Genomic DNA, 23,326 nt, shown 5'->3' on the forward strand with positions numbered 1-23,326 from the left:
TCAGGTAGTTAAACGCAGTCTTTCCAGAGTGGGTTTTGGTCGATGAGGTATTCAAACACTGAGGACAAAGGAACAGTGAAGAATTACTTTTCTAAAAAAAGAGGCCGAACTGTAAACAACAGTAAGTAGTTGCTTTCTTGTGTTGTTCAGCTGAAATTAACCCTGAGAAATCGAAATATCTTCTGTTTGACCTAATTTGCAAATTCGTGGTTTGTACAATTTAACTGAATTAAGGAACATTGATGGGATGTTGATTAGTGCTGAGATTATCTGCACATACTAACAGGCAACTTGATAAGATCCAGTGGTCCCAGCTGTGGATATAATTATCAGAACTATCAGGCAATTTTTGGCAATCTAGATAAATTAAAAGTTATTGTTGGTTTTCTTTTTTATTGCTTTGTAATTTGTGCTTTGGTTAATATCAGTAAAGAATTTCAGAAAGCTTTTCCAGTGTGTATTTTTTTCCACACATCTTGTGCTTTTGTTTTGTTTTATAGGGTTAAAAATCCCCCAAAGAATCAGAAGTGCTTTTAAAATTAACTTGCTTTTCAATAGATCCAGTTTATTCGCTGCTGGACGACCCAATGTCTATTATCTGTACACAAATCCTCTCCTTTGTTCTTTTTCCATCAGGTATAAAGTAGTATTTGCCTGCTTTGCAATCTCCACGTGCTCCGTATGCTCATGAATGCATGTCCCTCTTCAGAGCTCCCTGGCACATTGCCATACTTAATGAAGAGTAAAAATTCCAGGGCTTTGATAACCTACCCAGTTGAAAAAACACAATTAACAGGGCAAAATACAATGTAACTTCCAGAATGAGAAAGAAGACATGAAAGTAAACAAGCTTTTTTCTTTATTTATTTTTTTTTTAATATAGCTCACTAATTTTCTTCCAAGCATATAGCTTTCACAAAATTATCTGGAAAGATCACACTCAGATGATGTCAGTGGTTAATGGGTTGCACAAAAGTGTTAATTAAAAAGCCATGTAATTTGTGACTCAGCATTCCAGTTTCATCGTGTCTGAGCTTAAAAAGAACTAAAACAACGAAAGATTTAGAGCCTAAGCTTACATTCTTCAGGGATTTAAGATTTCCACTGTGGTTAATCAAAACTGTATATGACTAAAATGCTGTATTTAGATTTAAATAGAAAACAAGCAGAACTAAACCCTTTCAGACTGAATGCAATTTTGTCTGTAAAAATCTGTTTTCTTTTTTCGTTTTTCTCCCAGGTATGTTACTATGCTAGTTATACTGTGCAAGCTGAGTAATTACTCATCAAAGCAGAAGTCCTTTTCAATGGAAAAGGAGCAACTGTAGGTAGGATAGAGAGGTAGAAAAATTATTTTAAATGCAGTAATCTGCTATTCTTGAAAAAAAAATCTCATTTCCTATGAGATCTTTCCTCTGCAAAATTACTTCTGTCATTTTGTATTATGAATATGCCTTTAGCATTTGGTATTTCATATTTGGTGCAGTGGTAAGGAAGGGTGAGGAAAATTGCTACATGGGGCTTAATCCTCCCTTGGTTCTGAAGGATGTAAGAGCTGAGGTATCAACACCAGTATATGTTAGAGTAGCCACAAACCTGATTTAATTTGTGGTGAAGTGAACAGCCCCTTAAGGACAATTCCTCACTACCCCATGCTGCAAGAGTCTTTTGCACTCTCCAGAATGCTCCCTTCACCAAGAAGGTGAAGACCATTTGGCAAATTGTGACCATTTGCTGGGGGTTCTATCCTCATGTCTGGGAGTTATCTACCTCTTAATTTCCTCTTTTGTCCTGCTGAAATAATACTGAGCAAACCTTTGAATTCACTGCCTTAAAATAACTAGACTTGGTGAAATACCTAGAGACACAGACTTACATGCCATTACAGGTGGAAAAACCCTCAGCAGATCTGCTGTTAAATGGTGCCTGTATTTACCCTATCCCAGTATTTACAAAAGAAGATAATTACTGTTGAAAGAGCTTTTATTAGTGAAGATTCACCAATCAGTTACCTAGAGAAAACAGGATATCTTTAAAATACAAGAAATAAAAAAGTGAGGTGCTTTCCTCAGGCAACCCCCTCTCTTTGTCCCCATATATTCACAGGAATCCTGCTCCCCTGTCCTTTCCTCATGTTCCAGGGGCTCTGTGCATAATCCCCATGCTCCTTTCATGGAATTGGAGGCTTTCCCACTCATGTACAATGTACATGTGAAACTTTAGTATACATGTATAACTTTCAGTGTTTAAAGTTATATTGGCAGAACAAGAACTGTCATGAAGGAAAGACAAAGACTAGTTTTGCTAGAAGGAGTTTTTGGTTCCTATTAAGAGAATCTGTGAACCTAAAGAGAGTTGCTTAAGAACTGATTGTCTTGCTAACCAGATGCTGAAATCCCAGTTTAGATGATCTCTTTAAGCACTTCACTCTTCTTTGAGGTTTGGTTGCTTTTCTTTGATGCTTGGTTGGTTTGCTGGAGATTTTTCTTTCTAATTTTTCACTGGAATCAGTGGATTTGATATCTGGAAAATTTGGCCCGGATTAGATTCAATCAGTGTTGAACATCTTACAGGTTTTGCATTAGTGACAGCAGAGTACCACTGTTAAAATATTAAATTATTTTTTCCACTGGCAGGGTGGACTGACAGATGCTGATTTAAAATTGTATGATTAGTGAGGTACCATCAGTCAGGCAAGCTGTGGTAGGTGGATACTAGTGGAATAATATTTCCATTCTACTGACTGAGAAATTGAATGACAAGGAGATCATGAGGCCTGGCCACAAAACCTCATCAGGCTCTTTACAGAACTGGGAGTCAGGCCCAGTTACCTAAAATCCAGTTCAAATTCCTGACCAGTGTTACACGATCTGACAGAGAGTCACTAATTAGTGTTTTGAGGAGCTTACTTCTCTCTTACACACAAAAGGAGATTAATCTACTAATCCTAAATACCAAATGAATGTATCATATTGTACAGTTACAAAATGATGCTTTCAGTGCGACTTTTTAAATATCTTTCAGCTCATTCAACATTATTTTCTATAAACCAGAGTGCTTACAAAGAAATACTGTTCAACCTCTTCTCCGCAGAACAAAAAGCAGCCCACAACTGTAAGGTCTCGTTCCATTCATCAGCCACCACATCTGTTGCTTGCTTGGACACTGACCAAAATGATTCATTCAAATGTCTAACATTTATTTTTGGTGAAATACTGGGATTATACAGCGTGGCAATATTTCAAAAATGGGTCTAGAAAACCAAGGGAAGTTGGAAACAACTTCCTCAGCTGAAAACAAACACGGCGTTATATCATTCTGCAGTTTATTAGAAGGAAGGCAGTAGCCAAGTGAAGCAGCTGGAATCACACTGAAGTTACTCTCAACTCTGCAGATCATTTCACTCTTCCTCCTGCTACAGACCTCATCCCTGATTTACAGTGCCTTTTGTTTGAAAGAACTAAGCAAGGTGGGTCAAACTCTTTTATATTTAAGATCTTTCTCTCCCTTCCCTTCTAAATAGTGAGTCTCTACATCTGCAACAGCACTTGCTGGCAAATGTAAGGTGGTCTAGCATATACTGGCTAAAACAGCTTCTTGAAAGAAAGAATGAGATACTCATTTACTTCAAAGATTACTTTGAACCACCCCAGCACCAAGAAAAGATATGAAAATGTGTGTGAATTTAATTTTTAATTACTTTTGAATATATTAACACACACTTCAAGGAGTTTTATCCTGTCAGCAAATGGTAAGTGACCTTGACTTAAATCTCTCTCTCCCATCTTTGTCCCCTAGTGTGTTGATTTAAATTTTTTTATTTGCTCAGGGATAGTGTGTCTTCTACAGCTATAGCAATCTCTAGTATAATTAATTAAAAAAATATCAGTTCTGATCTGAACAGATTCTAGAACAGAAACCAGAAATAATTTCAATTTAAATAGCGGATTAACAAAATACCTCTGAAGAATTACAGTTTTGCAGAACTAAGTAAGGTTTCTGTGATCTCAGCTGGAAAGTGTGTGTGTTTTCCCTAACCATTGTGGAATAAGGATATGGGTGTAGCTTTCATTAAGTGTATTGGAAGTGACAACAAGATTTGAAGACTTGTATACTACCACACAATGAGACAGGAATAGGTTCCGCCTCCTACTCACACTTAGTGATAATAGTGTCATTGTCACCCGTTGCCTTTCTAGATGTGATCTTGCAAGCCAAACAATATCCCAGACCTGCTTTTGTGGACTTAGAAAGCTTGTATACATTGAACATTGTCGGCAAATTAGAATACATTTGTTTTCTAGCTGAATAAAATTGTATCACTGAATAATATAAAATGCTTACTAACTCATTGCTAGGGAGAAGAGTGACTAAGGGTACGTCAAGGTAAAGGAGTTTGTCTGAGCAGATTTGTAGAAACTGATTTCAGGATTATCTTACTTATGATAGGATACCGCACTTTCACTATGGTAATGTTATTGTTCTGCCTCAGAACTGGGAAATGCAAATATTTTGATAACCTGATTTACTTTGGTTTAATGTCACTGCAACTTCTGACTGAATTTAAAGCATTATCATCAACTTATGCCAGGCAGACAGGATGGAGGTCCTATCAACTTTGCATCAATCCTAGGGATTTTTTATGTGCCATGAGTGACACCAGAGTCCACTGACTGTTGAACTGAGAATCTCTTTGATTGTGGCACAATGGAAGTTATTTGACCCTGGAGAATGAATTTATCATTTGGATTCTCTAATCACCTTTGTGGAAAAGGATCATAAGTCAGGAAAGCTCTGTCTAAGGATTCCTAGTCAGGATCTGACTACAGATTTTTACTGTAGGGGTGAGGGCAGAGGAAAAGTGTTGATCAAAGTAATGCAAATTCTATGTCCCGTACATTATACATTCTTTCTTTTAATTTTAAGAATTTCTTTTTCTGCTGACAACTAAACAAGTAACTTCTGAAATGCTTTGATTTTTATTTCTGATAGATTGATTCAAGAGGAAAATTTTTATCTATTCCCTATTAAAGCCAGTTGCCTTAAAGAATTTTCTTCTCCTTCTGTTTTTTAACAGACACTTGAAGTTTGTGATCTGTTATTCGATATTCATTTTGTATTAATAACTCTGCTATTCCAAGCACTAAGCAGCAGCTAGGTTTCCAGGGGATTGTAATCTATTGAATGGTCTTATTATTTTCTTATTTATTTATTTTGTTTTATGGAATGTGCCAGCAGTTCAGCTGTCTCTCTTACTGTGGTGGCTGGTTGTCTGGCTAATTTGCACTCATTATTTCTGATAATGGTTTAATTTATGTTCATTCAGTCTGAAGCTACAGTTTCACAACAGTGCCGGGCTCTGTTGTGGCTGGCTTTGCACAAGAGAGCTGACTGCAAGGAGCAGTTTCTCTTGGCCTCTTAGCAGAAGAAAGGGATTGCTGTGACTGGGGTAGGCAGTGTCCAAGAGACAAAGCTTCTGGAAGGGGAGATGCTATTATGTGGAGATGAACTCTCAGTTGCTTTTACTTTTACAGTGTACTTGAGGCTTCTGAGATAACAAGAAAATTAAGTGTTGTCAAAGGTAGCATATAGTACTTACAGGGCAACTCAGCCACCTCTGTACTCTTTATATCTTCAGTATGTTCCAGAGGTTGAGGACCTTAAAGCAAGAACAAAAATTCGTGTATTAGCCCATGGCTGATTTTTTCCCAAAGGAATTTCTGCTGGCTTGTTGCAGCTCTGTTATACCTGGCCCACAATTTGGTTGCCATTCTTCAGATGAGCTGAATAGACCTACTGCAGATGCAATAATTTTTCATTACTGAGCTCAGAGGGAAGTTAACCAAACTCTTTGCTGCAAGTTAGGTTAGCTTGCAAGGATTATCTGTGAAGGCTGGCACTGTAGAGGTCTCCAGTTCTTCCAGAGATATTAGCTAGCAAAAGCTTTGTAGCATTCTCCTACTTCTCTTCCCCTACCCAGGCTCTCTTGTCCCTTTTTTATATTTCTTGAAGGATGTATTTAAAGAATCAAAAGGCACAAGTATGAAGAACCAGCATCTTTTCTGTCTACCCACTGAAGATATTTGCCTCTTCATTCTTTCGACAAGTTATTCTGCTTCCAACTTTACCCTCAAATTAACTGTTTGGCTTTGGGCAAGATATGTCTCATCCTTTCCCTATTCTTCTTGTATGTGTTTATTCTGTTTAATTGTAAACAAAGCAGGAATTGTCTTTCATTACATGCTTACAGTGCCTAGATCTAGTGAGGCTTTGATCTCAAGGACTAAGGCCTTTGGGTACTTTCCCAACATAAAATACTTGCTTCTTTCAGCAAGTATCAGCCTGGCACACAAATTTTATTCCCTTCTGAGGCCTTCTAGAGGAGAGACAGAAAGTAATGTGTAGTAAGTCCTGTACAGTCAATGTAATTCTACTTTCTACACTCTCATCTCCTCTTTCTAGTGATGCCCTTTTAATGAGCTGCAGCCCCACATCATTTTAATGAGTTATTTGGGAAATGTTAAGAACCATTGCCCATTTAAGAAACCTGAGTAATGTTAAATGAGGGTGTTGTACCATATTTGGCAGATTCAAGTGAGAAGTGATTTGTAAAGGTAATATGGGAAGCCTGTAAAACCAGTATTTCCAAGCTCCTAATTTAACACCTTAATCATAGGTGCCATCTATTCCTATCAGTGCTGGGGAGAGTTCCCAGTACCATGTTAGGGAAACAGGTAAAAATCCGGGCCTCCTGAAACTGTGTTTAACAATATGAGTTTTTCAGTTTTGCAGGAATAAAGCCAGGACTTATTATAGACTTGATCTTAAAGTAAGAATAGCTGGCTTTGTATGAGTAGGAAAATTAGAGTAACGCTGATACAGGAGTAGACACCCTAATCTACTGTACACAGTGATCCTAGTTTATTAACTGTGAGAACATAATAAAGTATGTTATCCAAAACATTCCAGCTGATAAGATATATACTAGCAGTATTTTGGAATTGGATGTTCTGATATACACATGCAAGAGTATATGTCAAGAGTAATATAAGCATAGCAATGCTACATTTATGCTAGAAGAAACTGCTGAGTTATATAAATGAGGGGTAGAATAAACCTAGGAAAACAGAGATCAACTTAGAGGGCAGTACACAACCAAGCATACTGTAATTAGTGACTAGGAAACTAATCTGTGAAATGGAATAGGATATAAGAAGGCATATTGGAGGAATGAGTTGTGGTGCTAGCTTCCTCTGGGGTTATTTCTTAACTCTTCTTGTTAAAAGGGCTGTATAGGTTGTACCCTATATTTTATGTGCTATTTGATAGATATTTTGTATCTTGCTGGAGGGTTACTTTGGATTTTTTTCTGTAATGACTGTTGTTACCCTGCAATCCCTTTTGAATAGCTGTTGTTGAATATATGTTTAAATGACCTTAATTAGTCTGCAGAAAAGAATCTCTGCATTTACTGCATTTACTCTGTATCTTCTACTCTCACTTCACTATTTTTTGTTAGGAAGGAGTTGTGGTCAAAGCATGTGTTTGTTGAAATTGTACAACCATTTAAGAAACATGCTCAGAGCTGCATGATCATGTAACAATCACATGAACATTAGTCAAAATATTCTTTCATCACAAATATATAAAACAGATGCAAAGTAAAAATTCCAAGTAATTTTTGCACGAAAACCTTAAAAAAGCCATAATTAATTAGAAACACAAGCATTCATTATCCCATCAGTCCAGTCACTGTGAAGCTGAGGCCCTTAGTTTTTTTTTAAATCAGATATCTCTGCTGCTCTAGGTATGTAGTTATTATGGTGGCTTATAGCCAGAGAAAGTACTGCTGGCATTTGAGGAGGAATAGAAAACACGTGAAGCTTCCACGGAACAATACTTGATTAGTGTGTTACCTCACGCTGTATCCAGTAGGATACACGGTGGACCTGCTGGGCTCTGAGGTGTATCCTGGCACTGCTAGGCCAGAACAGTGGGGATGGCAAGCAAATGCTGGAAATCCAGCTTGCTTTTCTCTTCTGTGCAGAGAAAACAGGCCAGGAGCAGCAAGGGCTGCCCAGGTAAGTGCTGTCTTCCTCCACCACCACGAGCATGACGGCACAGAAGGGAGGCTCCCTTCAGGAAGGGAAAGGTCTCCCAGAGGTGAAGCTGTGGTTTCTTCACTTCACCATGAGAGAAGGGACAGTGCTAAGTTTAAGAAGGGAGGATAGGGCTGTGGTTGAACCACTAGGCAGGGACTCTGGATTTAGCACTTGGTTTGATCAGAGACTTCCTGTAGGTCATTCTCAGCATTCTCCAGAAATCCAGACTGATGACACTTCTCACTTGAACCCCATTTCAGTAAGGGTTATGAGTACTGAAGTATTGTGACTGGTTATGTAAATACTTCGGCAGTGCTGCCACACACAATACATTAGGGAATTTTTAAATCTCAAGTGTCACCGTTTAGCTGAATTTCTATATTTTTTTGGTAAGAATATTAGAATTTTTTTTCTCTAAAAATGGTGCTACTTTTAAGTTTCACAGATATGACCAGTCATTTTCCTGACTCTGATGTATGATTTTTGTGGTTACGTGATTTTTAGTGGCTACATCAACTCCTTACATTCCAAAGAAATATTAAAAATTCTTACTTTCAGCTGTATTAACAGAAGGGAATAAGACAGAAACAAGTGCTAACTATAGAGTTATCAAGTGCCCTCCCGTTCTCCAGTGCATATCCTGGGGATGTCTGTGTTTCTTTGTCATCTTTGGGAATGGAAGACTTGGTGCTTGGGATCAGCATGAAAATAAATCAGTTTCAGTGATAGACAGTTGCTGGTTGCAGACACTTACCAGGTCCCTGATTGTGGAAATGGTATGCAGCTCAATTGCAATCGTTGTCTGGAAGGTATTCTATATTCAGACAAGAACCACTGTGACACTTTTCCTACTACAGCAGCCTTCTTTAGATATAAAGTTGGATTTCCCGTTTTTTTAACATTTCTCTGTGGGAAAAACTGCTGGTCTGAAATTGTAGATTTACCAGTATTAACTGAGTCTGTGCTATACAAGTTTGTTAATCCTGTAACACTCTGTGTCAAGTGTTATGAGGCTATCATCTGGTCAAGGGACTTCAGTACCGCAGATGAGGTGGTGTGTTATGACTAACAGGGTCGTGTTTGGCCTTGCTCGAAGAAAGTTAGTTTTGGCCTAAGTTCTAGGACATGTCTAGCTAGTACATTGCAAATACATTTCTAAAGCTGCTTCACTGAGAGACATAATGGAGAATGATTGTTATTTGCATTCCTTTATGATCTGCTAGGACAAATACATCTATATTGTGGCTCAAAAAACATTTCCAGTCACATGTCGTATCTGTTGTGACCCGTTCTAGTTACTGAATTCGGGATGACATATGAAATAGTTATCATGTATCTAATCACCATTAAAATGATAGCCAAAAACCAATTGTTTGTGTATGTGTCTGTGAAAAAGAAAACATTGACACAAGCCTTGATACTGCCTTAGACCAGCTTAAAATGCTCCATACCTGGTAGCTTTGTCTGCCGGGCCAATTTTAGGCTTAATCTGTAGCATAGCTATGATTTAATTTTGTAGTATGAGTCTGTCAGGCAACTCCTGCTGTAGGAATGTTTCTGCACGGAGACAAGTGGCTTTGTCCTTTTGAGGGAGAAGTAAGAGTCTATGACTGTCTGTAATTTCATCAGCATTCCTTGTGTGTTTTTGAATCTATCCTATGTCTTTATGAAATGCTTGTCAGAAATACCTGTGTACCTCTTATGAATTTGCTTAGCCTCCTGAGTTTTGAACTTTACAGATAAACAACCAGGTGAATTTCATGTTTATGTTTTTGAAGCTAGATAAATTCAAAATTTGTCACCTCCAAAGTTCCAAGAAAAGGTTATGAGGGCTTTCAGCTGAACTCAATACCCGGATAAACCTGTTGACACACAGTATGGCAAGCAGGCTTTAGGTGACCTTCTGTGAAACCAGTTGTTCTCCAACTTTTGACTCTTGTAATGACCAAAGTTGAAGTGATGCAATCAAATAAGCTTTCCTTTAGCCACAGATAATACACATGGAATGTGATGTGCTCACAATTGCTCAAAAAGACATTGATAGGAGAGTTTGTGTAGTATCTTCCCTCTAGGAACTGAACTCTTGAGACAGCCAGCCCTCCAAACCATAATTTTCTAGTAAGTCAGGACCCATTACTGTCACCTCTGAAACCAATTTAGCTGGCCAGAGGCTCTAAACACTGTTTATCACACTGAAAAAAAAGATCTGGGGACTACCACTCAAATATTTGTGGTAACTTTTAACTAACATTGCCAATGAATAAATTCTTCCCTTTGACCTTTCTTTAAAATTCAAAAGTAACGAGGACCAAATGTGAGAGAGAGAGGTTGTGTGGGCTGAGCCCGAATTTGTGGTAAAGACTGCCACTGTAATTCAGTTAGGTCCTAACTTGTGTGTGGTGGCCAGGGAACTTCAAACCCCCAGGAGGACTTTGCTTCAAGTGACGTGGATGGAAATTTCAACTTTTTTGTTTGTTCTCTTCTATTTTAGACTGAAAGCCCAATGTAATTTAATTCCAAAGCCCTTGCACTGACCTCAGGGCTGAGGTGTGGAGAGGTCAAACGACTTCCCCATGTCAAACAGGATGCATGTGGCATAGCCATGAATAGATCCCAAAGAACTGGTCCCATGTCATAACTGTAAGGCCATTCTTGGTGTGACAGGAGCTGTTCTATTTTAGACAGATCCAATCATTTGTCCAAGCTGTCATTGTGGCTTAGCTATAATAGTGGCAGAGGACATGAACTCTAGGTACATTTAGTAGAAAGCTGTGAGTATGTCAACAGAGATCCAAGTCTGTAATTCCCTGCAGAAATTCAGAGAAAATCTTTTCATGCAACACGTGGTGAAGTCTCTTCCCAGCAGTTCTGTAGCTTTGTATTTTAGACATATTTCCTGATGATCTGCATTTATTGATAAAGCTGCTTTTTGCCCCAAGATCTAAAATTATCAAGAGCCATCCTAATATATTCCTATAAAGTAATTTAGAAATTTACTTCTGTTTTACAGAAGAGGACAGGAAATGAAACCTCCTGGTCAACTATTTTCATAATTAAGCAACTGAATCAAGGAGGCTCAGTTTTCAGAGCTGCTTGTGGCTCACCAAACAGGAACAGACTCGTCAAACAACTGCTGAGTGTACACTTTACACAGGGTGCTTACTATTTAAAAAAAAAAATTAAAAAAAAAGAACAGGATGAAATTGTAACTTGGTTATATTAATCCATATGCAATAAAACACTGTTCTGTAACCTGTAGCTGATCCCAAGGCTTATTGGCAGGCCTCTAACCACACTTTCCTGTTTATTGAAAAATGTTTTCCATGCACAGTATCCCCAGACCAGTAGACACTGAGCCAGTGGACAGCACCAAACCTCCCTCACCCTTTTGAACAGTTGCCTTAAAGCCAAGCAGAAACTGCTGTCTGAAAGTATTGTTTTCTCTACTGAGCCTCAGTTTGCAAACATGTTCATGAGAATTTTTCCAGCTTGGAAAGTAAGCCATTTGTCAAAGATCATACAGCTAATTAGTGACATGATAAGGTATACAATTGCGTTTCTTCACAAGACCTAGACTTGAACTGCGAGACAGTTTTGACTCTGGAAATTTATTAAATTCAGAGTTATATATTAAGGGATAACGTGTTTCAAGACCACAGAGAAACATCGGTGCTTAATTACAGTTAATGGAAAAAATCTTTCTCCTCACTGATGTAAACCAGAAGAACTCCACTGAAAATCACCTACTGCTTATCTTTTTCAGGACAGGGCTTAACACCACGAGTCCTGCTATAGAAGTGCTTCATATATGTCAATGCCAGAAGTCTGGGTTTTGCAAATGTAATTGGCAGTCTGCTGAGCCCTAGCCATAGAGTCTAATTTCAGCATCTGTGCACTGGGAGCAGTGGTAAACAATGTTCCCTCTGCTTTTTTACTCCCACTACTAAAGAGTCCCTGCATTGAAGACTAGAGTTAGAGATGAGGAAAAATATAAGCCTGGAAAAATAATTGCATTCTAAAGGTGTGGTCTTCCATTGGAGTTTTAAACTACAGGAGGCTCGGGAAATATTTGGTATTTATTTGGGTATGTGTTTTTTTTCCTGTGATACATCGTCTTTAAAATGTTAAATATAAAATTAACATTATTGGTCAGTAGGCATATGTTTATCATTGTCATTATAGCTGGAATTTTTTTTTGTTTAGTTGCATAAATTTGATTTGAAGGTATAGTTTTTTTGTATAGTTAAACCCACTTAAAAATCCAGTTTTTAACCTGTCCTCTGAAACTGCCCAAATATAATGTTCCAGATGTTAGTGGTACTGCTCTATGTTTATACTCTTCTCTCAGCAGCTGTTAGGCTGTTAGAAAAAATTACTCAGATGGGTGGTAGTGGTATTTGATGCAGAATCCACCCCCAAGGGGCATGTAATTACATAAATGCAGCCCAATAAGTATCATTTATCAGGACAGCAAACCAAATAGCATTCTTTCAGTCTGATGTAAATCACAAATGCTATCATAGCCTCTTGACAGAACAGGCTGTGCTGACTCTTACTACATATTTTTTTAATCAAGACATATAAAATTACACAACCATTTTTTTTCCTTCCCTGTCTATCCACCTACAAATGAGAAGTCTAATCCTGCTAATGCATGTGCACATGCGTAGCTTCAGTGGTGTGAGTGATCCTTTTCAGAGTGAGTGAACTACTTTTTGGAGGAAAGGTAAGTACCAAGCTTGCAGATGTGGTTCTGCAGGCAGTGTGCTCCTGAGACCCCTCTCCTGTTGTCCTTAGCACGTTATAATTGATGGAATTACAGGAATGCAGGGCTGAGTTCCAAAAGCACGGGCTGAATTTCGGTTTCGGAATGGAGATAGCACTCAGAAATTTAGCGGTAAGATAAATCACAGTATAGCTAATTGACTGCTCTCAGGCACAGGTCTTCAGTGCAGTTGAGTCCAGCCAAACAATTCAGCTTTAAATGATGACAGAGTTTAGCAGAATAATTGTTTTCATCATTGCAGAGACTTTTGTCTGATTGTGGCCACCTGTGATGTGCTGCAGCTTTGTTTATATTGCAAACTAAACACTGTGAAATAATACTGTGAAATAACTTCTGACTGTTTTTCTTTCTGTTGTTCAGACTCTATTTCCTGTCTGTTTTCCCATTAATTTCTTTTTCTCCCCCTCAGTTTTGGTTTATATTCCACTTCCCCCTCCCCCTCACCTTCCACCCACAGAAAGAATTTCTATGTGAAAAATCTTGTTGTAATTGTAAGTTCCAAAAGCTTTTGCAAGAGAAGAAAACTGAGAAAATTCTGTAATTGTCTTAAAAAAAAAAAGGGCACACGAATATTTTCATTTATAGCTCTTTCAGTGTGTTTTTTGTTCATGGGAAGCTTTATTTTCTTTCATGTATTACCTGTTTCTCAGCTCATTATTTGAAGAATTCCACAGAGTGTATTATCCCTGCAATATGTTTTATGCATTTCCTTCTCTACATTCTTTTCTGTGTTAAGGAAATACAATATGTTAAATGGGCCTGAAAAATCATGATTTCTTGACACAAAGACATACATGAAAGAGATGAATAAACCCATGAACTTTTAGTTGCTGGAGAAATTGCTATCATTTTGTTAACTATAATTTGAGGCAGGGGCAGTGGGTGAAATTTTATAAAAGTTGGCTTCCTGGCATTTAAGTGAATTTTTTTCCCTACCTACATGTCTAATGCACCTCTGATTTTAGATAGATATAAGCCATAAAACTTGCTTCACAAAGGAACAGAGCAGTAAAATATGAAACCTGACCAGAAAAGAGTAACACAATCATACCTCAGTAAAACTTTGTATCTAGTCTCCTAGAAATTTCAGTGGTACTGTCCTCAGTGCTCTGTTAAGAAATTAATGTAAGGAAAACAGTTCTTGAAGATTTCAAGTTCTGTTTTGATTTGAACATTTCTTGAAATGCCTATGACCAAATTTCTTCAGGAGTTTTGTGCTAGCAACTGACAGATAAAAGGTGACAGGTTTGCCAAACCAAGGCAGTGCTTTTGGTTTATGACCAAGAACTTGAAAGAATTGCAGTTTGCTATTTACAGCACAGTAAAACATTTCTCCTTTGACCATTTCATTTCTTTTCTTCCCCAGAAAGCCACTCTGCAACATGACATTTGAAGATTTTGAGAACTACTCTTATTTCTATGATCTGCCTGAGGAAGATGAGTCACCCCAGTCCTCCCTCAGCATTGCCCATATTATTTCCCTCTTCTTTTACAGTGTGGCATTTCTGCTGGGAGTGCCAGGTAATGCCATTGTCATCTGGTTTATGGGCTTTAAGTGGGAAAAATCTGTTTCCACACTCTGGTTCCTGAATCTAGCCATTGCAGATTTCATTTTTGTTCTCTTCCTGCCCCTCTATATTACATATGTGGCAATGGGCTTCCACTGGCCTTTTGGGAAGTGGCTCTGCAAAATGAACTCATTCATTGCACTACTTAATATGTTTGCCAGTGTTTTCTTCCTGACATTCATCAGCCTTGACCGCTACGTCCGCCTTGTCCACCCGGTCTTTTCCTACAAATACAGGACTGTGAAGAACACCCTCGTTCTGAGTGGGGTCATTTGGATGTCAGCTGCAATTATTGGTGGCCCTGCCTTATACTTTAGAGACACAGCTACAGTTCTCAACAATGTCACCATTTGCTACAACAACTTCCATGTGTATGACAGGGAACTTATTTTGCTAACACATCACATTCTCATTTGGGTGAGGCTTGCATTTGGTTACCTCTTTCCTTTAGTGACCATGGTTATTTGCTACTCACTGCTGATTGTCAAAGTGAAGAGGAGAACTGTATTGACTTCTAGCAGGCTTTTCTGGACCATCACTGCTGTAGTTGTAGCTTTTTTTGTCTGCTGGACACCGTATCACATATTCAGCATTGTGGAGCTGTCTGCTCACCATGATGAAAACTTGCATGACTTACTACAGGATGGCATTCCCCTTTCCACTGGCCTTGGTTTCATCAACAGTTGCCTCAACCCAATCCTCTACGTTCTGATTAGCAAAAAGTTCCAAGCCCAGGTCAAGAGCACAGTGTCTGAGGTGCTGAAGCTGGCCCTGTGGGAGGTGAGCCGCTCGGGAACGGTCAGCGAGCAGCTGTGGAGCTCAGACAATGCCCCTGTGCACTACTGTGAAACTGCCCAGTGACTGCTTGTGTCACCAGCTCTCTCCAAAAGAGCTGATAGGAGATTTGGAGGTGTTCTTGACTTCACATCTGCCAGTCAGATGTGCATCTTTACATATACAGGTTTCTGTAACAGCTGGCTTAATTGCACTTGCTGCTTGAATTGAAGGGTTTTTGAGGGACACATGATTTGGATGTGTGCCCTTGCAGTGCACATCCAGCCTGGACTGAAGGTTATCAGCATATAACTGGGCTTTTGATGAGGAATATCATTGTAATCCTGCTGGTTTGCTGTGGTTCCATACCTCGCTGATATCAAAAGAACACATAATAAAAATAATCCTCCTTGCCATTGCTGATACCTTTCCTAATTGAGGCATTCTCACCAAAGAGGCTGTGGCCATACATCACTGGGTCATGAGTCTCCTGATTGCCTGCTACTGCCCCAAGCAGGAATCCCCTGACCACTCACCTAAATGAAGCTATCAGTGGCTCCACTCTGCAGCTGGAGAAGAATCTCAAGATGGAGAACACTGAATTGCTGCCTTCTATTTTCAAAAAAGAAATATATGGAAAAAAACACTGTCTTCTCCCAATGTTCTTTATCTTACACTCAAAACTAAGACAGGAGATCCTCTGTTTTCTGGTAACTTAGTGTATTTTTAACACTAGCTGGGTACAAAATACTGAGCAGATGTTTCATATAGATATTAGGCTCATTCAAAATGTGCAAAGAATTAGTGAAAATATTTCTTACAGCTTCTGTGCCACACTTATTTTTCTATGTTTAAAATTTTAGTACTACAGAGGTTTTCAACTATTGATTGCTGTTTATTGCTCTTTCAAGCAAAGGTAAAGAAACAATATAACATTTTGTTTGCCCTAATGTCAAGCTAAAAAAAATGGGTGGAGTGAATTCATCAGTATTCTGTTACAAGTCTCTAGCCAATTTTGGACTTCTTTTCCAAATAAGAGGCAAGACAGTTCATCCAGGAAATGGAGTCCACTCCCATAAGAAAGATGAAGTAGTCCCAGTTCTGCTGTGTTCCGTTCCAACTTGTTGCTTGCTGCAGAATCACATATATATATATATGCTATGTGGAGTGAACCAATTTCTGATGCAATACCACTTAATTAAAAAGTTGAATGTGGGACAAAACTCCACTGAAAGTAAAAGCATAGAGCTTTGGGTAAATTTGAACTGTTTTTTCCTAGTTATTGGCCTAGGCATAGAGAATAAAACTGCCTTTCATATAATTTACTTAGTTTATATGGCCTGCCAACACATAAGTAGCATTTATGCTATAATTGAGGCCTTATGTGTAAATAGATTTGCTTTTGTATAAAATATATATATGTATTCATGCTTGAGTACATCCAATATTGGTAGCTGCACAAATAGAAAAAGCCTGACTCCGGTCTGTAACTATTTCTTTGGGCTCTAGTTTCAGAGTCTGAGAGTCAGGCAGGATCAGTGGAATTTCAGTGTATTTCCTTTTGGGCTGGAAAGCTGGTAAGCAGTGTTCTTCCTCTGAGTAATTTGCTGCCTGGTACATAGTTGCTCATCATCATATTTTGGCACTGTGCTGCTGTATGTGCCTAAATCAAACATTTTGCAGTTTTTCTTCACATGTTCCCTAACATCTTTCTAAGAACGATGTACTTTCTTGGCTGTAGTACAAGTGAAGTAATAAAATTTTGTTGTTTCCGAAGGGCATGTTCATTTGCTTTTCTTAGCAACAATATACGGTGACTGGCTTTTCTTATAGCAGCTCCCTCCCAAAAATTTTGGAAGGTGAAATCAAGCCCTGGCCCTTTCTACTATGGGATTTAAGGTTCATGTCACATTTCTTCACATGTTTCTTGCGCACACATGTTCCTATGTACAGTGCAGAGACTGATTTTCCAACTGGGGAGCATCTATGTCCCATCTTGCATAAAGGATCAGAAAGTGTGTTCTGAAGCAGGCAGGAGAAATAGATGGGATAGAATTGGATAAGGCCAAAATCAGCCTTGATCTATGGCATTAAGTGGATTAACAATTGTGCAATGTAACTGCTATCGTTCACACCAAGATCAGTTACAGAATTATCTAACTCATTTCTCCAAGAGTAATGCAAGATGTCTAAACAGAACAGATAATGCTCTAAGTTTCTGTTTCCAAAGAGTATCCAAAACAATACCAACAATGCTTGGACTGAAGAACGCTCATTCAACTCAGCACGGTGGAAAAAAAAGGGCCAGAAAAAGGAAAGGAATCTCTGTCATCATGCAAAGAGATACTACAGAAATAGCTATTGACACATTTCATAATGGACAGGTTCTAGTTAGTTTTATCTTCTTCCTGGGCAGTTTGTGTTTCTGAAGGATTTAATGTAGATCGGTTTTTGCTAAAACTGTTTTCCCAGTACTCCCATATAGAACATATCGAAGTCATGGAGTTTTCTACTGTTCTCTCTGTTGCAAGCTGCACTTGGGATACTTGCCTCATTTATTCCAGGGCTCCAATTTTTCACAGGCTCAATGACACAGAAATATACCAGCACATACCCAGACACTACCCAAAAACACCTAACACAAATGTATATGGATTGAACGGAATACTCCTGCCCAGATACCTACCTATTTTTTCACTGGGAACACTGCTCTCTAGGGATTTTTTTTGTTTCTTTTGTTTCTGTGCAACTTTCTTTTTAATATCAGAGAGAAAATAAAACACCCTGCCAAAACCCAACACACAAGAAATCTCAAGAACCTGAGTTTGTACCAGCCTGCTTAGCATAAATGTAACACACACAAATCCAGCCTGGCAGGTCACATGGATCACTCGTCTGTATTTTAACAAAGTTACCATCTATAAATCAAAACATTTCAACTAATTAGGGCTTTAATTTGCAGCCAAGAAAAGAATATCAAGGTAAGCAGCACATTGAACGGGAGGTCAGAAAGAGTGATGGCCAAGATAATAAAACCTGGATTTTTGAGGCAGAATTTTTAATAATTTTTCTGATATGGTGTTTGCTAATTTCTTGCTTTTAACAGCACCATGACAGAATTGGTAAAACTAAGCTACATGATTTAGCAGAAGCAACATCTAGAGAATTGCCAGAGAAAGGGTACTGTTTAGGAGTTAGGTTTATGGAAGGTGGCAAGTGAGCCTCTAACAATACCCACTTTCAGATCATTAATAGTGCTTTAAGCCTCTAGCAGGCAGATTTTAATTTTTTTTCTGAGACAAATTATAAACAAAGCTCTTACATAATCTGAAGTTGGCAGACCCTTAAACAAGGAGAAACAGAGCCTGCTGTGCCAGATAATCACACAGATGCTCTGTAAGAACAGCAAAAGATTTACCTAAGCTGCTGCTGTCAGATTTGGACACTGGGAATCTTGATCTCAGAGTGACCAATGCAGCACATGAAAGGATTCCATTTCATGGTCACAAATCCTGTCAGTCCAATGCAAGGCCTAAAATTATGAATTTGTTTAAAAGCTACACAGCTTTGACAGCTTCTACATTTGTATCATTCCTATAGACAGTTTTTGGGATTTATTCCTGATAGGCTCTTCAATCGATAAATGCCAAAATCAATCTAGAAACCAAACTGAAATTCAGTAAACAGCTCAAACCGCTGTTAATTTCACTACTTTTTATATCCTTTACAGGTATTTTTTACAGATGCCAGCAGCGGCTGCAGCTGTGGCTAACTCCCGATCCCTCCCCGCTCCTTGGGCAGGTACCGCACGCCGGCAGCGCCGGGCCCGCAGCGCCGCCCAGAGGCGCCAGCCGCGCCCCGCACGGAACCGGCTCCGGCAACACTATCTGCTTTGTTAGACACAAAACTCGACGTTATTTCATTGCTTATGTTTCCACGCCTCACAGAGGATAAAGAAAAAATTCCAAATGATACAGAACAAGTGACAAGGTACCAGGGTAGGCTCAGGCCTTAGCTCTAGAGCACTGCAAGTCACTTGAGCTTCCTCTCCCTCCCTCACTAGTTTTAGCTAGTAACAAAGGCCATGGTATATTTGGTTAGTCACCACCCTAACTACACAAAGGGAATTCATAATGTTCACTCACTAAAACACTGCACTTTGACTGAGCTCTGCTTCTTTCCCTTTGTTCATCCCTCCTTCCAGAGGAATCCCAGACATTTCCAAAGAAGCAATTCCCTCCAAAGATGGAGGAAAGAGCATTTCAGTATTTTAAAGCCATGGTACGGTTAACTCTGAAGTGATGCTCTGCTCATGCTCCTGGGTACTACAGTGAGGCATCAGAACAGCCTTGAAATTTGGTTTCAGCTTCTACTTTACCCATTAAGAAAACCTTCCATTTGTGAGCTGGATTACTTTAAGATTCTGAAACAAGCACAAACACGGCACATTTTTTGCAACAACATTTATTCTAGATATATCAAGACTTAAATCTTATTGAAAGCAGCTACATCCATTGATTGTACATAATCTTCAAAAGCTGTTATTCTTTCTTCCAGCATATCTGTTCCAACTTTATCATCTTCAACAACACACTGGATCTGAAGCTTTTTGATACCATAGCCAACAGGTACTAGCTTGGCTGCAAAATGAAAAAAAAAAACATTCAATACTTCTTAATTGGACAAATGTCTTAAACTAAGAATTAAACTAAGAACTGACCAAAGCAATTTGCAGGAATATGTAAAAACAGCCTTTAGTCCGTATTATGGACAATCTAATTAACAACCCAGCATTCATTACAACTTACTGAAAAAGTTCTTCTCTGTGGACCTCCACCCCTTCCCCAAGCCAGTGATGTGGGTGGGTAAAGGTGTTTACTGCATCAGGAATTGTACAGGGAGATGCAGGATAGCAGAGCTTAAATTCTGCAGCTTTAAAAACCTGTATTTGAATCAGGTTTTAACCAGGCTGCTACACTAATACACACCTTTTCTGACCATATAAAGACACTGAAGTACTTGCAGGACTGCAGTTCCCACGTTACAGCTACCTACATTTCAGAGATCAGCAGTGACCACAAGTCCAACTACTCATATACTATCCCCCAAGGGCCTGCACTCTCCCTCCCTCTCCCTGCTCTGGAATTTCCCCATACTTACAAGATCCCCAGACCAAGCCATCTGCTTGAATGCTCCGAACACACTCCTCTAGTTTGGCCATGTCTGTCTCATCATCCCAAGGTTTCACATCAAGCAAGATTGATGACTTGGCAACAACAGCTGGTTCTGGGGGAAGAAAATTGCCATGAAAAGGTAGCAATCTTTCAAAACCTCATGAATATACTCGCAAACTGATTTCACAAGAGCACCTTATCAAATTTCATTAACAATTTCCTGCTCACACTGCTGTGACAGGCTTCTCGTACCAATGTACATTTCTGAAGTACTGCAGCTGTGTACATCCCAACATTCAGTATGTAGATACATTATGTACACACAGATTTAAGTAGCTGACAGTGTCTGTTACATAGGAAGTCCTTTTCAGAACATCTGAGAAGGAGCCTAATGCTGTGTAACAGTTAATTTTCCACAGAGGGAATACTGCAACTGCTACAGTTGTGAACAGTTCCAGACCAGTAGCTGTGGAGTAACTTGTGTAGTGCAGCAGTTTCTCTAAACTTTTAAAGAAAATCCTTGTGTTGTCTCCATTTATAGAAAGCTCAATCTCTGGAAAGAACAAGCAGGAGTGTCTGAACCAGAACAAAAAGCATGTTAACATTCCTATTTGCTATGGGAAGGCCGAGCTCATTGGCAATTCAAGTGAAGCTCATTATTCCTGTCTCATTCCAGTCAAACTGAACTGTTATTACAGTTAATTAGTGTTTCTAGCCATCCTGCTCAAATGCATGAAAATTAACTCAAGTGTAAAAGATTAGCAAGTTCTCAGCACACATACTTTTGGACTTCTTTGATTCATACTGGGCCAGACGTTCTTCCCTCAGTTTCTTTGCTTCTTCACTCTCCTGTAAGAGAAATTTGCAGTTACACTAAAGCACCAAACCTCTGCATCTCCAAAGCACTACTGAACTGACTGGCATCTACTCAGATAAAAACAAATCATCACAACTGTCAGCCGAAAGATGGTGATTTTTTGTTTTGCTCATCATGCAACCAGTCAGAGTTGGACAGTTCACCCCATTCTGACACATTACTTTCAACCTTTTGAGTTCTTACCTTCCAAGCTCTCCTATTCTGCAAAGATAACTACAGTTGAGGATTTCAAGTAGAATCTGCTATCAAGGTCAGAAATGTAAGTAACTTTAACCAGGTCAAGGTGAAAATCTGCATACCTGTGTTGATTTCTAAAAGGCAATAAAAGTAATACCAAAAAGGTGACAAGTACCTCCTCATCATCAGATCCAAAAAGGTCAATATCATCATCATCTTTGCTATCTGTGGCCGCACCTGTTGTGTCCTCAACATCAGCAGGACCATATTTTCCCAAAGCCTTCTTTACTCCTGGCAAGCTGAAAGAAAAATGCAGGTATTAGGAACCTACTCAAACATCAATACAATCACTGCCAGCTTATCAGTGTACCTACAAATGCATTTGTAATGAAAACCTTGTGCTAAAAAGAGTAAAAATCCAATTCTACCTGAAATCAGAACCTCGCGAAACCCCCAAAGCTCCTGACATGCCAGCTGAACAATCTGTGAATATGGGATTTACTCTTGCTCATCAATACTGGTATGATCCTGCCCAACTAAGTACATGGATAGGAAAAGCTTCCTTTTGTCCTTTATCTGCACTACATTCTGTCTAGAAGGAATTACCAACTTCTTGTTCATGCTTTCATAGAACTACTTTCACTTGTTTAAAAATTAGTAAGTTACTGAAAACGCATTACTGCGAAGTAACTGCTACTTTCCTATGTACTTTACCCTAAACCCTCACTCTCAACAGGACAAGGGACCAGAACTCCCTGAATTTACCTTCTCTTGCAGCTCATATAGTCCTGCTATCTTAGAATAAGCTCGCAGTTGTATTGCTAATGTGAACAGCTGTTACTGGAACCATAAACCCGTTTTTTTTATTTCAGGAGCTGTAAGCAACTTCCAGGTACTTTGTGAAATCGCTTCAGAATCTCAGTCCCCTTTAGCATTACAAAAGCTTCAGAATTGGACTGGAGACAACCACTCATCTTTGGAAGTTTCCTCCAAAAAGCACTGAGGCTCAGAGAACGCAGTGTAGCAATACTGACCCTACCTATGCTGTATCTTTTCAGAGGGGCCTGCAATCTCCATGGAAGTCAATACAGCACCTTTCACAAACACTTAAAACCACTGAAAGAAAAAAGAGATTCTACTTCCTTTCATATCTCCTGTTCCTTCCGTGTCCTTCGGTACTGCAAATCATTAATTTTGTCCTCCGTATTGACAGAACAGATTTGCCCTGATTCTGGAGCTGTTTGTATTCCAACAACGTAAAATGCCACGTTGTACCACTGGAAACTAGTTTTATTTAAAACTCGGAAAAACAAACGCAACAATTTGAAGGCTAGCTCGGGGAGATATTCCAGCTTCGGAGTTTAACCATACCTTGCCTTTTGCTTTTCATACGACTTAATATGATTGTACCACCGGAGAGCATGGAACAAGTCTGCAGGCGGCGGGGCAGCGATCGCTTCGAACACTGCTATGTCAGCCTGCGAAGGAACGTACCTGCGAAGAACAAGCCAAATTAAGTCCCTTGCTCGGGGCACGCAGGAACACGTGGAGCAGCGGCGGCCACCGAATAGCGCCGCCCGAACAGCTGCCGGGGTGACTCAGGGCCCTCCCTCGTCACCACCGCTTGTCTCCGCCAGGCCCGATGCACCTTCCCCGCACCCCCCACACCGCCTCTCACCCTTCGATGTAGCTCTTGTCGGCCAGGAAGTCGTTGAGGACGCGGAGGCCCGCGGCGGACTTCAGGTCCCCGAAGCCCATGGCGGCGGCGCGCGGCCCACACGCTGCGCCCGCCCTGACCGCCACCGCCGCGGGAAAGGACTTCGACGCGCCTGCGCCGGCCTTATATAGCTCCAGTATTCCTCCGCGCA

General features: G+C 39.5%; 2 protein-coding genes and 2 non-coding genes across 6 annotated transcripts; 1 reads left to right on the forward strand and 3 right to left on the reverse strand.

The window, feature by feature from the left end:
- On the forward strand, positions 1–17,006 carry GPR1 (G protein-coupled receptor 1). 3 transcript variants are annotated; one of them, XM_015634656.2, is made up of 4 exons: positions 1–121; positions 637–841; positions 3,325–3,469; positions 14,255–17,006. In XM_015634656.2, the coding sequence occupies exon 4, from the start codon at positions 14,271–14,273 to the stop codon at positions 15,315–15,317; it is 1,047 nt and encodes a 348-aa protein (XP_015490142.1). In that variant the 5' UTR covers positions 1–121; positions 637–841; positions 3,325–3,469; positions 14,255–14,270; the 3' UTR covers positions 15,318–17,006. The 3 variants fall into 3 exon arrangements, with proteins under 3 accessions (XP_015490142.1, XP_015490143.1, XP_033371811.1); XM_015634657.3 differs by lacking the exons at positions 1–121; positions 637–841; positions 3,325–3,469 and adding an exon at positions 12,717–12,828; XM_033515920.1 differs by lacking the exons at positions 1–121; positions 637–841; positions 3,325–3,469 and adding an exon at positions 12,865–12,999.
- Positions 17,007–19,678: 2,672 nt separating this feature from the next.
- EEF1B2 (eukaryotic translation elongation factor 1 beta 2) lies at positions 19,679–23,323 on the reverse strand. Its single transcript, XM_015634662.3, has 6 exons — positions 23,137–23,323; positions 22,830–22,952; positions 21,634–21,757; positions 21,187–21,253; positions 20,391–20,516; positions 19,679–19,870 (listed from the first exon to the last, which is right to left on the reverse strand). The coding sequence occupies exons 1-6, from the start codon at positions 23,214–23,216 to the stop codon at positions 19,716–19,718; spliced, it is 675 nt and encodes a 224-aa protein (XP_015490148.1). The 5' UTR covers positions 23,217–23,323; the 3' UTR covers positions 19,679–19,715.
- Positions 20,745–20,878, reverse strand: LOC117244757. Its single transcript, XR_004498415.1, has one exon. It is a non-coding gene; the product is annotated as a small nucleolar RNA SNORA41 (small nucleolar RNA).
- LOC117244754 lies at positions 21,326–21,405 on the reverse strand. The gene has a single exon (XR_004498412.1). It is a non-coding gene; the product is annotated as a small nucleolar RNA SNORD51 (small nucleolar RNA).
- Positions 23,324–23,326: the final 3 nt, after the last annotated feature.

This window comes from Parus major, chromosome 7, assembly GCF_001522545.3.
Source record: "Parus major isolate Abel chromosome 7, Parus_major1.1, whole genome shotgun sequence".
NCBI lineage: Eukaryota > Metazoa > Chordata > Aves > Passeriformes > Paridae > Parus > Parus major.